This window comes from Dromiciops gliroides, chromosome 1 (genome assembly GCF_019393635.1).
Source record: "Dromiciops gliroides isolate mDroGli1 chromosome 1, mDroGli1.pri, whole genome shotgun sequence".
Lineage (NCBI taxonomy): Eukaryota > Metazoa > Chordata > Mammalia > Microbiotheria > Microbiotheriidae > Dromiciops > Dromiciops gliroides.
Window position 1 is genome coordinate 625,139,504 of NC_057861.1, and position 13,361 is coordinate 625,152,864.

Consider the following 13,361-nt stretch of genomic DNA (forward strand, 5'->3'; position numbering starts at 1 on the left):
ATTAAATTGTAATGAGAGCAACAGAAAGGAGACTTAGCCCTCTTCCACAATCCGTATGATAAGACTTGGATGGATGCTCTGTCTTATCCTGAAGTTCTTAAGTGATAGGAAACATGTTTTACCATGTTCTACTCATACTATAGACACATAGGTTAAGCTCTGTTTTCCAACAATAGTTCAATTAGTTAAATAAATAATGATGTACTACTAAATACTGTGTTAGGATCTACAGGACAGTACTAAAATGTAAGCCATTATTCTTGTCCTCAAAGATTTAAAAATCTAGTTAAGGAGGTAACAGTAACATACCTGACCCAATCCATGGTAGATAATATAGTACTAAGATATGTAATACAAACTATAAGTTTTATTGTTTAAAACTGACAGAAATGAATAAGGTAATACTTCAAGAACGTGGGCCTCAAAGGTAGGAAGGCTTCATTCATATTTCTCTTTAAAAAAGGCGGGGGGGGGGGGGGGGGGGAGGGGGGAGGGGGGTGGCAGCTAGGTGGTACAGTGGATAGAGCACCAGCCCTGGATTCAGGAGGACCTGAGTTCAAATCCAGCCTCAGACACTTGACACTTACTAGCTGTGTGACCCTGGGCAAGTTACTTAACCCCAAACTACCTCACCAAAAAAAATTTTTTTAAAGATTGAAAATGTATAACCCATTAAAAACAGTCATTTAATATATGTCACTATATTTTAAGGAACTGGCTGGGTCTTGCAGTTTATTCTCCTTCATATTTCTTTTTAAAGAAAACAAAAACATCTTTCTTTTAGTAACAATGAACACTGCTTTTATTTTTCCTATTAATCTTTAATTCAGTACCTATTACTTTCTCCTTTTATTTTTAAAAATTTTCTTCTGATAATCAATTGGGGGGGCGGGGCAATGGGGGTTAAGTGACTTGCCCAGGGTCACACAGCTAATAAGTGTCAAGTGTCTGAAGTTGGATTTGAATTCAGGTCCTCCTGAATCCAGGGCCAGTGCTCTATCCACTGTGCCACCTAGCTGCCCCCAATAATGTTTATTTTTAAAGTCTACCTACATCAAAACTGTACAGGTCACAAAGCAATAAAGTTAGATTTTTAAGTAATCTCAACACACCTCTTTACCATCATCTCATACAAAAAAAATTCTTGACTCCCCAGCAGATGTCCACTTGAAATGTTAGGCATAATGACAAAAAGGCAGTCACTTCTAATAAAGGAGATTTCACATAACAATGGGGAATATTTTAATAAGTTTATAGGCTGCAAAATCCTTAGCACATTGAAAAAAACTATCAGAACTGAAAAGAATCTTAATAATCACACCACAATACAATTCAAGTCTCTTTTTTCAGATGAGCAAATGAAGGCACAGAGAAGTTAAGTGATTTAAACATGATATCACAGTGGACAAGCCCAAAGGAGGAAAACAAAGAAACACAAAACAACAGTATATTTGAGTTATAAACCTATGGTAAATGATTAGACTGAAATCTTTGCAAGGAAAGATTATGTCTTATTTTTATCTATACACCTCCCAGTGCCTAGAAAGAATGGAGGGAGGGAAGAGAGTAATACACACAGCACAAAAAAGGTAATCAGTGGTATTTTGTCCAACACTGTTTTACTTAGTAATGAGGGGTCATCTCTTTTACAAGGAGCACTTCAATTGATCTGTGCTCTTCTACAGGTAGGTACTTCCTCCATAAATGCAGCTTACAACCTCTTGATGCTTTCTCATCCTGTGCAGTTCTTATGACTTTTAGTAAATACTCCATAGAGATGTACCCAAAGAAGCCTTCTTCTGGTTCTTTTATTATTTGGGGAAAACCAGCATCACTTGGATTTGTCCATTTGTTATTGCTCATCCTTAAGTAAATATGCTGAATCTCCTCACATCTAACATGTGTCTACCTATCCACTGTCCTCAGGGTCACCTGCAACTCTGATTTTGTTGAGAAAGTGATATTCCATAATTCTCAAACAACTAGCATCATACACACACACACACACACACACACACACACACACACACACACACACACACACACACTATTAAAAAGATCAGCTTCTGAGGGGCAGCTAGGTGGCAAAGTGGATAAAGCACTGGCCCTGGATTCAGGAGGACCTGAGTTCAAATCCAGCCTCAGACACTTAACACTTACTAGCTGTGTGACCCTGGGCAAGTCACTTAACCCCAATTGCCTCACCAAAAAAAAAAGATCAGCTTCTGAGGCAGCAACTTGTGATCACTAAAATCTTTAATATCCATCATTTCAAAATGCCCAAGCTATATTCTAAAATATCCAAATACATAAGATTACTCAGGAAAAGTTCACTTTTCAACCCACCTCAGTTTCTAAAAACATCACACCATCATCATCACCACCACCATCTTTGTTGTCATCAGCAAAGGAATTTAAAATTTAAAATTTAAAATCTGTAGATCCTTACAGAGGCTATCTTTCAGAGTTTACCTCCTTTGGGTCAAATAAAGAAATGCCTCATGGACACCAATACAGTCAAAGCAGCACTTTTAGTGGTGACAAAAAACTGAAAACAAAATAGGTTCCCATCAATTGGGGAATGACGGGGGGGGGGGGGGGGTGGGGGGGGGGGCGGCCGCGGAAGGGGCCCAGATGCATTATATGAATGTAACAGAATATCGTTGTTGCTTAAGAAACAACAAATATGAGCAACTTAGAGTAAAATAAAAATATCTGTTGATCTGATACAAAGCAAAGAAAACAGAGCCAAGAGAATAATAAGTGATGACTATGGTCATGTAAATGAAAAATGACATGGGGCTTAGGATAAAACAGAAGTTATTCCTGTGAGAAGCAAAACCAAAGATGACCAGATAACAGGACAGACATATTGAGGAATAAAGTTTAGATTGACCAATGAGATATCAGGACAGGCATACCTAAGAAGTAATCGGAGGGGGCGGCTAGGTGGCACAGTGGATAGAGCACCGGCCCTGGATTCAGGAGTACCTGAGTTCAAATCCGGCCTCAGACACTTAACACTTACTAGCTGTGTGACCCTGGGCAAGTCACTTAACCCCAATTGCCTCACTAAAAAAAAAAAAAAAAGAAGAAGTAATCGGAGATAAAATTCTATAGCAAGAAAGTCAATTAGGTGTGGCTAGCAGAGCTAGGAGACATAGATAACTCCAAAGATCAGGACCATCAATTTTTTTAAATCCCCCTTTACTCCTGGGAATATGACAAGCATCCAAACTTCCCCAACCCACCCTAAAAGGGAACTTTCGAGTTTTCAAGTGGACACCCCATCTATCCTCTATAAAAGCTTTTGTCTTCCTTCTGTTCTGGGAGGAGGGTCTTTCTAAGCCCTCCTCCCCAGGGGTGAATTCTTTGACTTCCCACTCTGTCACTTTCTCTAGGGCCAAAAAAGACACTGACTTTTTTGGGGTGAGGGGGAGGGCAGGGCAATGAGGGTTAAGTGACTTGCCCAAGGTCACACAGCTAGTAAGTGTCAAGTGTCTGAGGCTGGATTTGAGCTCAGGTCCTCCTGAATCCAGAGTCGGTGCTTTATCCACTGCACCACCTAAAAGACCACTTTAATTCTAATTGGACTTTGTGCTAGAGTGTAATTCTTTACTGAGGAATACCTAAGAACCACTACTTCTCTCCTATGACAAAAACTATAAAAGGCATCTGAACTAGGACTAAATTCAAGAGGCAATCTTGGTTCCAGGGAACAGATGAAGAAAGGAACTACACTCCTTTTGATTATATGGGTTTGGAATATTCATACACTCTCAGTTTCTGTTTCAGGTGATTTTACTGAACCATTTTTGTTTGTTACAACTGAGGATTCTATGGAAGGGTAGAAGGGGGAGAGTAAAACTGAAAAGAAATTAATGAAAAATGCATTAATAAAAATTTTTAATTGACCAAATGATTAATATATTTGTGGTAGCACATATAAATCATAATGATCACATTCCTATATATAAAAATAAACACTATAGCTTAAACTTTCTTTGAAAGTTTTTTTTGCAGTACATTTGTTCAAAGACTTCATTAAATCTATTCAATGAATGCTTAACTAAATTTAACATTTTAGATTCTTTGAAACCTATACAAATTTATTACCAAATTATGACCAAAGGAGGTAAAAATTAGTTCAAAAATGAATTTCTGGGTTATATTACTTAGTTTATTACTAGACTAACCTTAGGGTAGAGAGTGTGTTTTACATCTTCCTGAGCTTCAGGCCCTTCTTTTCCAAGGTTTAACAAAGAAAGCATGGATAAAGTAGGGACTCAAATGTTTTCTGAATTTTAATTACTTTGGGGAGGGGGGAGCTGGAATAAGTAACTTGCCCAGGGTGATAGCTAGTAAGTATCTGAGGCCACATTTGAACTCAGGTCCTCCTGAATCCAGGGCAGGTGCTCTATCCACTGTTTTGTTTTGTTTTTTCCTTTTAATTCTTTTTTTTTGGGGGGGGGGGTGAGGCAATTGGGGTTAAGTGACTTGCCCAGGGTCACACAGCTAGTAAGTGTCAATTGTCTGAGGCCAGATTTGAACTCAGGTACTCCTGAATCCAGGGCCAGTGCTCTATCCACTTCGCCATCTAGCTGCCCCCGCTCTTTCCACTGTTAATTACTTTTGAAACATTATTAAGCTTCCCATAAGAAATAATCTAAATTTTGATCCTATTTTGCCACTCCTTTCTTAAGGATCCTGTCCCTAGGTTCTCGTTTCTTTAAAAGTAAAAAGGAAGGGCAGCTAGGTGGCACAGTGGATAGAGCACTGGCCCTGGATTCAGGGAGTACCTGAGTTCAAATCCTGCCTCAGACACTTGACACTTACTAGCTGTATAACCCTGGGCAAGTCACTTAACCCTCATTGCCTCACTAAAAAAAGAAAAAGAAAAAGAAAAAGAAAAAGAAAAAGAAAAAAAGGGGGAAAAAAGTAAAAGGGAGATTCTGGACTTGCTTATCTCTACAATTCATTCCTATTCTAAGCTTCTATGTTTCTAAGGAGAAAAACAATTATTACTAACTTGACAACAAAATTACCTGTCATAGCTAGTTTACACCTAGCTTGGAGAGAGAAGCAAAATTAATTCATGACTAAGAATTTAAAGATATACCAAATATGATGAACCATGGATCACAAAACATATTAAAATAACTAAAAGCCAGATAACCAAATGTTTCTCCTGAATTGAATGCTGCATGTTTAATGCCATTTTATCTGAAATTTTTCAAGCTTTTCAAATTAGCAAAAATTTTAAAGGATGACAAATTCTACCTATTCTGGACCTTAAAAAGTTGCTGCATCTTGCTAAATAAATAGGTTTTTGCTATAAGAGAAGAACCAAAACTATGCTTCAAACAACCAATCTAACATGTATCTTTTAAATAAAAGTGTGTTGGGGCAGCTAGGTGTCACCGTGGATAAAGTACCAATTCTGGATTCAGGAGGACCTGAGTTCAAATCGAGCCTCAGACACTTGACACCAGCTGTGTGACCCTGGGCAAGTCACTTAACCCTCAATGCCCCACCAAAAATAAATAAAAGTGTGTCTAAACACTTAAATACAGCTAATCCTATGTATATTAACAAGTAGCCAATTTCTTGATCAAACTATACTTCAAGAACTGATCAAGGTTTTTTATTCACTCCATACAAAGTCCAAGGACTTGGGAATCTGTGTTTCCATATTGTTGATTAAGCCAATAGGGTACCCACATGAATTCCCTGATTTCAAAGTTTCATAAACAGTCTTTCCTCATAATCTATAGGAAAATAAGTGGGAAAATCAAAGTACTCCAATATCTTCAGTAGACCATTTTCCATATACAGAAATAAATTTCCACTCCAGAGATTAAGTAAAAGGACAAAATCAGAAATACTTTTCCAAAATTACATCACCAAACTGATGATCAGACATTCAGTTTTACCTCTGGCACAAGTTGCCCCAGGAAGATTTTAAAATCATGGTTTGGCTTTTTTTTTTTTTTTTTGGTGAGGCAATGAGGGTTAAGTAACTTGTTCAGGATTACACAGCTAGTGTCAAATGTCTAAAGCCTGATTTGAACTCAGGTGCTCCTCAATCCAGGGCTGGTGCTTTATCCACTGAGCCACCTAGCTGCCCCCTAGATCATGGTTTTAAAATAAAAGATAGCTTAATCAAAAATTAAACATTGTTAATATTAAACCGTCAACAGTGCTTAGCCAGCAACATTTAGACATCTTGATGTAAAGAAATGAATTCCCTGCCTCCAAACCTTGCAACAAAAGTCATAGAAAACTTGCAATATGCTTTTTGTGACAAAAAGTTTTCCAAAGAGCTGTTATGGTTTTTTACTGAATGTACTATATTTATGTATCATCAACTCATCACACAGAAACCTCAGAACTCTTTTCCTAAATCCAAATTCTAGAATCAATACCAGAATTAACAGCGTCAAATTATCTTAAGTGTATACACGTACTGGAATAGCCAATCCCACTTGCCCTAAGTTTAAAAGGCTGTTTTTACTACATAAACCCATCTTCTATACAAATGAATACTAATTTATTAATGTCAGTGTCAATGTGTCACTAAAATGACTATCGACATGAAAATTCTTTGTCATTAGCAAGTCATACATTTTAACTAAACTCTTAATTACAAACAAGATATTTAATATTTCAACAAGATTTGAGGAAGAAGTGAAAACAACATTCAGTATCAGGATGAAAAAAATAAAGCACTACAATTCAATTTGAGTTGAAATTCACCAACAGTTCCCAATCAACTGAAAGAGGTTTTCCCCAAGTTGTTCCCTAGATTTCAGAAATCATCACAGAACATGAAAATCACATTTGTAACTTACCGGAATTCTCTGCTTTCATTGTATCTCCTATTTGATGAGGCCCGTTGGGGTGCTGTTTCCATTAGTAACTTCTGAGTTAGCCTGCTAGATGGAGCCGAATCTCTGCCATTATCCTCTTCTGTGTCTTGGTCACACTTCCATTCCTCATCCTCATTCAAAGTAGGCAAATATCCAGGTATACCTTTCCCTGTCCCTGACCCAGGGCTCTGATCACTAAAGATTTTAGGGCTTTCCAAACCCGTCCTCGTGTATTCCAAATAAATATCTGATTTAAGGAACAAGGGGTAGGTGTTATCCTCCATCATGGACTGGACCTCAGTTTGGGCCTGATCAAACATGGCAGGATCAATATGTTGCTTCATGATGCAATCTTTTATGAAGCTCTTTGTAGCTGGTTTAGTCTGACGAGACACGATCCCATTATTATCAAGAATATATTTTCTGTAAATAGCTTTTGCCAACTTAAGCCTCTTCTCTTCATTGGAGTCACAGGGCTCCAATTTCCTAAAGCCACTGCAGGCAAACCAGAAGTCTAACAAATCTGCAGAATCTTCTTGCTTCAGGAAAGTCCTAAATAGGTTTATTCCGTCTTGATCATCCAGCAAAGAATGCAATGACTCGGCCCATTTCAAATATGGGGGTGTGGGTGAAGCACTTCCTTCAGGCTCATACCCCAAGTCCAGATCTGATCGCCTCGGGGTGGCCGTGGAAGCTTCACTCTTAATCCCATCGCCTTTCCCAAAATAAAAGCTGTGGCTGACTGGCCTGGGGTCTGTGGAAACCAGTTCACCTTCCTCACCAGGAACTGGGGGCCTGGGAGCATCTTCAGTGAAGCTCCCCCCAAGGTCCAAGGGGAAACCCTGTTCTTGGACACTCATTTTGGGGCTCTGTGTTCGCCAAGCACCCTAATCTCAGGACACCAGGACTTATAGTTCCAAAGTGAATCAATCTGTCCTGTTGAAACCATTAAGAGGACAAGGATTAGGAAAAGTAGCCCTGTTTTACAGACAAGACTACAGTACCCTCCCCTCCCACCACATGGACCGAAAATAAAGTACTTCTCAGGCTTTCAGCAAAATATATATATTTTTGTGGTCCACTATTTGGAACCACAAACAAACAATGCTTTCTTTAACTCAATATAGGAACTCATTTGGCAACTTAATTATAAAATTATTCTTATAATTAAATTTTATACAGACATATATACTGACCATGAACGGTCTAAGTTAGAGACATATCTGATCATCTTAATATTGGAAGAGTACCTCTTCCTATAAGAAAGAAGCTTTCAACTATGAAAATATGCCCCTAATCTCATCAAAACCCATCTTCACCATTCCAACTCTCCTAAACACGATTTTACATAGCATTTGCTTTTTTTGTATAAAGACATTTTAACGTATAAATTAGAATATTCACTTTCTTTTTTAAGAGATAAAGCTATTCTTTCTTTGCCAGTAACACCCCCAAATACATACCATATAAATTGTGCTTAAAATTACTTACAAAACTTCTAAATTACAATAAGAAGTTTCACTAAGCTTAAAACAACAGAAAAAAGAATTGTGTGATAACTTGTGACCTACCCAAAACTGCTACTGGTAGAGAACATAGAATCGTAGTCACTTTTTAATATCCTTCTTACCAGAAAAGTATATTGTCAGTAACCGAGGGCCCTAAGCAACCTAAAGAATTACAACAGGATAAAAATGATTAATAAAGTAAAATTAAGATATGGCCAATAGTTAAGGAAGTGTCTTTCATGACCCAATTCTATATTTTGATTACCAAATTATCATATATTACATTTATAACAAGGTGTCATTAAATATCTGATTAGCTTTTATAGACCAAGATGCTAAAAAAAGACTCCCTCTCAGGTAGTCTCCTAGCTGTAGCTATTTGCAGGTGGCTAACAAATTCTTTCAAGATCTAAGTACTTCCCTGATCCACACATGAGACATCTAGTTAAGTCCAAGTCCACTAGTGCCACCTACTCTGGTGCTAAGCCAAATACTGGGTTGATGACTTGTAAAATCCCCATGTGGTTTGACCACATATTTTAAACATTTAAAGTGGGTCAAGTGCTGAAAGAGAGATCATTGCTTTACAAAGCAGATCTCAAGCAGCTTTGCAAATGAACCATGGCCAGAACCTTTAAAAATCAGGGTTGGCCTAAAGAAAACTAGGAAGCAAGCACAAAATTATAACACTTTACAGTTAATAAATCACTTTCCTCACAACAACCCTGTGAGGTAGGAAGTAAAAGTATTATTAATCCCCATTTGACAGATGAAAAAACTGGCACTCGAGAAAGGTAAAGGTAAAGAAATTTGTCTAAAGTCAAAAGTCCATTGCTCTTTTCATGCTACTATGTTATCTCTTCTACTTCTTTCATCCATTTCTATGGCTCTCCGTGGGAATCTATATTTATGAGGGTACCATTTTGTTTGCCTGAGATAGAAAACAGGGCACTTACAGATGGTTAGGAGAGAGTGCCACTGATAAATATGAGTGAGGTCACAATTATATGACCCAAATGGCATTTCTATTGCTAATGATTTCTAAAAAATGATTGGCTGTGCTATAATCTCCATCTCAGCAGGGACAGCCAATTTCTTAAGGTCAAATCTCTCTATGTTTTGGTATCCAGCTGCTCAGAGACCACTTCAATTGAAAATTAATTTTTTCAACCAGTTCACATTTACTGAACACCTGTGTGCAAAAGATTTCAACTGGGCCTATCAATATGTAATGTACTACTGTTCATAATGCCATCCCATGAAAGAGGACCAAGGCAATTAACCACCCCAGAATTAGAATATACTAGACATGTTCCGATCCTCAAGAAAAGCCCGAACAAAACTAATTTTGAAAGTGTAATTGCTAAATTACTTCCTAAAACATTTGATGATTGTGTGTTACCTCACAACATTTTTTTCAATATACTATTGCTGACAGCTAATTTAAAATAGCATTCTATGGTGATGTGTTTTGTGTCTATAATTTGATCCTCACAACAACCCTGTGAGGTAGGTTGTGACAGGATTATTATCTCCACCTTACAAATCAGGAAACTAAGGATCAAAAAAAGTAAAGTGACTTGCCCAACATGACACAAACAGGTAGCAAAAGAGCTTAGAACCCAAGCTTCTCAACTTCTAATCAAGTGGTTTTTTTAAACCAAGTTTGTTACCATATTGCTTTTCTGCACTATTTCCTAAAGCTTGTACTGCAATTTAATATGAGTATATTTTGGTTTATATCTGTTGTCTACTTATGCCCCTCAGCACAGTGAATTTAACAGGTCCTCAATAAATATCTTGTTAATTTATATTATATCGGTGCCCTTCCCATAGCTGACATTCAACAAATACTTGTCAACTAAGTTTTAAGTGAAATTTCTGAAATGCTTAACTTTGGGTATTCCTCTGTATTAAAGATCTAATAACTTTCTTGAACTATATTTTGGGAACAGCAACAAAATTAGCATCAAATGTTTCATTACAAAGTTGAAGTTGTTAAAACATCAATACACCAATCAAATGTGTTTATCAAATACACCAAGACGAGCACGGGATAATGGAACAAACTCTAGACTATGAATCAGAACCTAGGTTGCAGGTAGTTTTGCCACTAATGAACTGTGTGACCTTGGGCAAAGCACTGGGGGCCTTAGTTTCCTCATCTGTCAAAAGAGAGTTGGACTAGATCACCTCCTTCTTTTTCTGCGCTAACATTCTATGATCATGTTAAACTTATCTTTTTCCAACAAATGAAATATTCCAGATTCTTTCCACCTACAAGGGTTGTCGATTAACACAAGACAAGGAGACCCTTGCTATCTCTACAAGTACCAAATCATGTAGCCTGGTAAAACATACTCTATTCTTTGATTCTCAGGTCTCCAACACAGAAGTAAACCAATAAAAAGTCCACTCACTCCCTCACCCAATAAATAAATAAATAAATAGAGTGCAGTTCAATTAATTCATGCTAGAATAAAGTGACCACAGATATGCAACCTGGCCCAGAGCCTGTAACCTCCAACAACAAAGTTCTTCCTTGAAAGGAATGTACTTTTAAAAGTCTGATATGCCTTTATAATTTAAGGATTGCATAAGCTCCCTTCCTGAGTACCATGTGTCTGGACTCTTTAAAATGTGATGTGATCATTTAACTTGATTCTCCCCCACACACAAAAAGGCCAAGAAAACATATTTCAAATCAGAGCAAAGGAGGACAATTCAAAAGCTACTGAAAATCAAACAGGAACATGGTCTTTTTAGTGACATCCTAACCTCTTCCCCCAGCTGAATTTCTTAGAATTGAAACTGAGCTATTCTTACACATTGTTTCAGGTCAGGTACAGTTTCCCACCCAACCAGACTATACATGAACTCCTGTAGAAGTGCCTGTGGATCCAAGTAAACTTGAGACACTTCCTGCAGGGAGAAGCATAGAACCTTATTGTGCAGCCAAAAAAAAAAAAAAGCTAATCTCCACAATAAAAACTCTTTGTAAAAATATTTTAGTATTGGGCTGAATGAAACCACCAAAAGTATTGATATATTTACTCTTTTGTCTTCAGAAGTTAAAGTTTTACCAACTCCCTCTAACACTGGTTTTGAGACTGCCTATTCCTAATACTTCCTTGGTTAGCAGGGGGAGTGGGGGTGACTTCTAAAGAAAAAAAAAACCACCACTAGGTGAGGCTTAGTCTTTGGCCACAAAGATAGGTTTGTTACCTATTTTCTTGAAAGGTTACAGAAGCGAGGGGCAACCCCTGAATTCTGAAGTCAAACCACATTTATTACTAAATATTGTACAGAAAAACAACAGTATTTCTGTTCCAATTTGGGGGTATTTCTATGCCTTAATCTCTTAATATCCCTCCTTTAGGTCTAATTCTGCGATTCCAGCAATCAATTCCACAAAGCTCCAACTAGCCCCAAATGAAGTGTCCTCTTCAACTCTCTCCCCACCCCCACACCCCCAGCAGTCCACCAATGGGACTAACTCTAATTTGACCCTGGCCCCTACTCTATCCTCAGGTATTTTTATCTGGAACACCTCTTCTTCACATTTCTCTACATTTAAATGCAGATACACTCATCCATCTCTCCCCCTTCACAACTTGAGATTTTCCTCACTCTGCAAATTTTGGGGGAGGAGGGAGGTGTCAGAGGACATGGTAGGGGGACGTTGGTTTGAATTCAAAGCCTTCTGCTCAAATAGCCCTCCACACATAAATTTCTCTATCCTATAAGTTTCTCTATCCTATTTTACATACATGAAACTAGCTATACTCACTTCATTAACTTTTTTGGCCTCAGCCACATTCTCTTCTTGAGGTCCCCATCGCCTCTCTCTTTCTTACCCAACATTCTCATACTAACCTCCATGGTCATCATTCAGCCTTCTTACACCTACACTTCCATGAGATCCTGACTTTCTAAACTCATAAGCAAGTCTACCCTATACTCCTCCTCTGCCTAAGCACCCCCGTGCCTTCTGACACTCCTCCCAAACATCATTTCCCATCCTTACTCCTCAAGCATCCCCAGGCCCCCTCATCGCTCTCTTCTCAGGTATCTCCATGTGCCCTCTTCAGACTGCTCACTTTCCTCCTCTCCACCCCCCACCCAGGTCCTCCTCTCAAGCACTTCTAAGTCCCCTCCTCCCTCCCCTCTCAGGCACCCCCAGGTCCCCTCCTTCATCCCCTCTCAGGCACCCCCAGGTCCCCTCCTCCCTCCCCTCAGGCACCCTCAGGTCCCCTCCTCCCTCCCCTCTCAGGCACCCTCAGGTCCCCTCCTCCCTCCCCTCTCAGGCACCCCCAGCTCCCCTCCTCCCTCTCCTCTCAGGCACCCCCAGCTCCCCTCCTCCCTCTCCTCCTTCCGTCCCTTCACCTCCTTCCCCGGGGCTCGCGCTCCCTCTGGCCGGGCCCGGGCCTAGCGCGGGGCCCTGACCTTCCCCGCAGCGGCCGAGCTCTCTACAATGGGCCCGGCTCCTGAGCCGGCGGGCTCCGCTCCGGGCCCGGGCCTGTCCCGCGCCCCGCTCCCCGCGCCCCGCTCCCCGGCCCGGCCTCCCCCCTCAGGAATGCGCGGCCCCAGCCCGGCCCGGCCTGCCTCTCCACTCACCCGCGCGGCGGCGGCGGCTGCGGCGGCGGCGGGTCCCGGTCCCGGGGCGGGAGGGCGGCCCGGCCCATGCGGCTCAGAGGAGGCCCGGCGGGCGGGACGGGGCGGGGGCGCGGCCCCGGGCGGTCCCCATGGCGGCGGCGGCGGCTGCTGCCTCCGGGGTGGGGAGGGAGGCCCGCGGAGCGAGGGCAGCGGGCTGGGGCGCGGAGCCGGAGCCGAGCCCGAGCGGAACCCGGGCTGCGCCGACCGCCCGGCCCGGCCCGGCCCGCTCCTGCCCCGCCCGCGCTCTAGCCTCTGCCTCCGCCGCCTCCGCTCCCCGTCCCGGGCCCGTACTCTGGGCCCCTGCTCCGGCGCTTCGCCCCGGCCCCGC

At 40.7% G+C, this 13,361-nt stretch overlaps 1 protein-coding gene across 3 annotated transcripts in view; it reads right to left on the reverse strand.

Annotated features, from left to right (window-relative positions):
• The window catches only part of AXIN1 (axin 1), a 182,371-nt gene extending 169,340 nt beyond the window's left edge, over nt 1-13,031 (reverse strand). The window contains exons 1-2 of one of the 3 annotated variants that reach the window (XM_043977200.1): nt 12,995-13,031; nt 6,852-7,805 (exon numbers count right to left, since the gene is read on the reverse strand). In XM_043977200.1, the coding sequence (XP_043833135.1) occupies nt 6,852-7,729 (878 nt within the window). In that variant the 5' untranslated portion in view covers nt 7,730-7,805; nt 12,995-13,031. Of the gene's footprint in view, nt 1-6,851; nt 7,806-8,440; nt 8,558-12,994 lie in introns of those variants that run through there. The other 2 variants (XM_043977199.1, XM_043977201.1) reach the window with 2 other exon arrangements.
• Between the last annotated feature and the right edge of the window lie 330 nt (nt 13,032-13,361).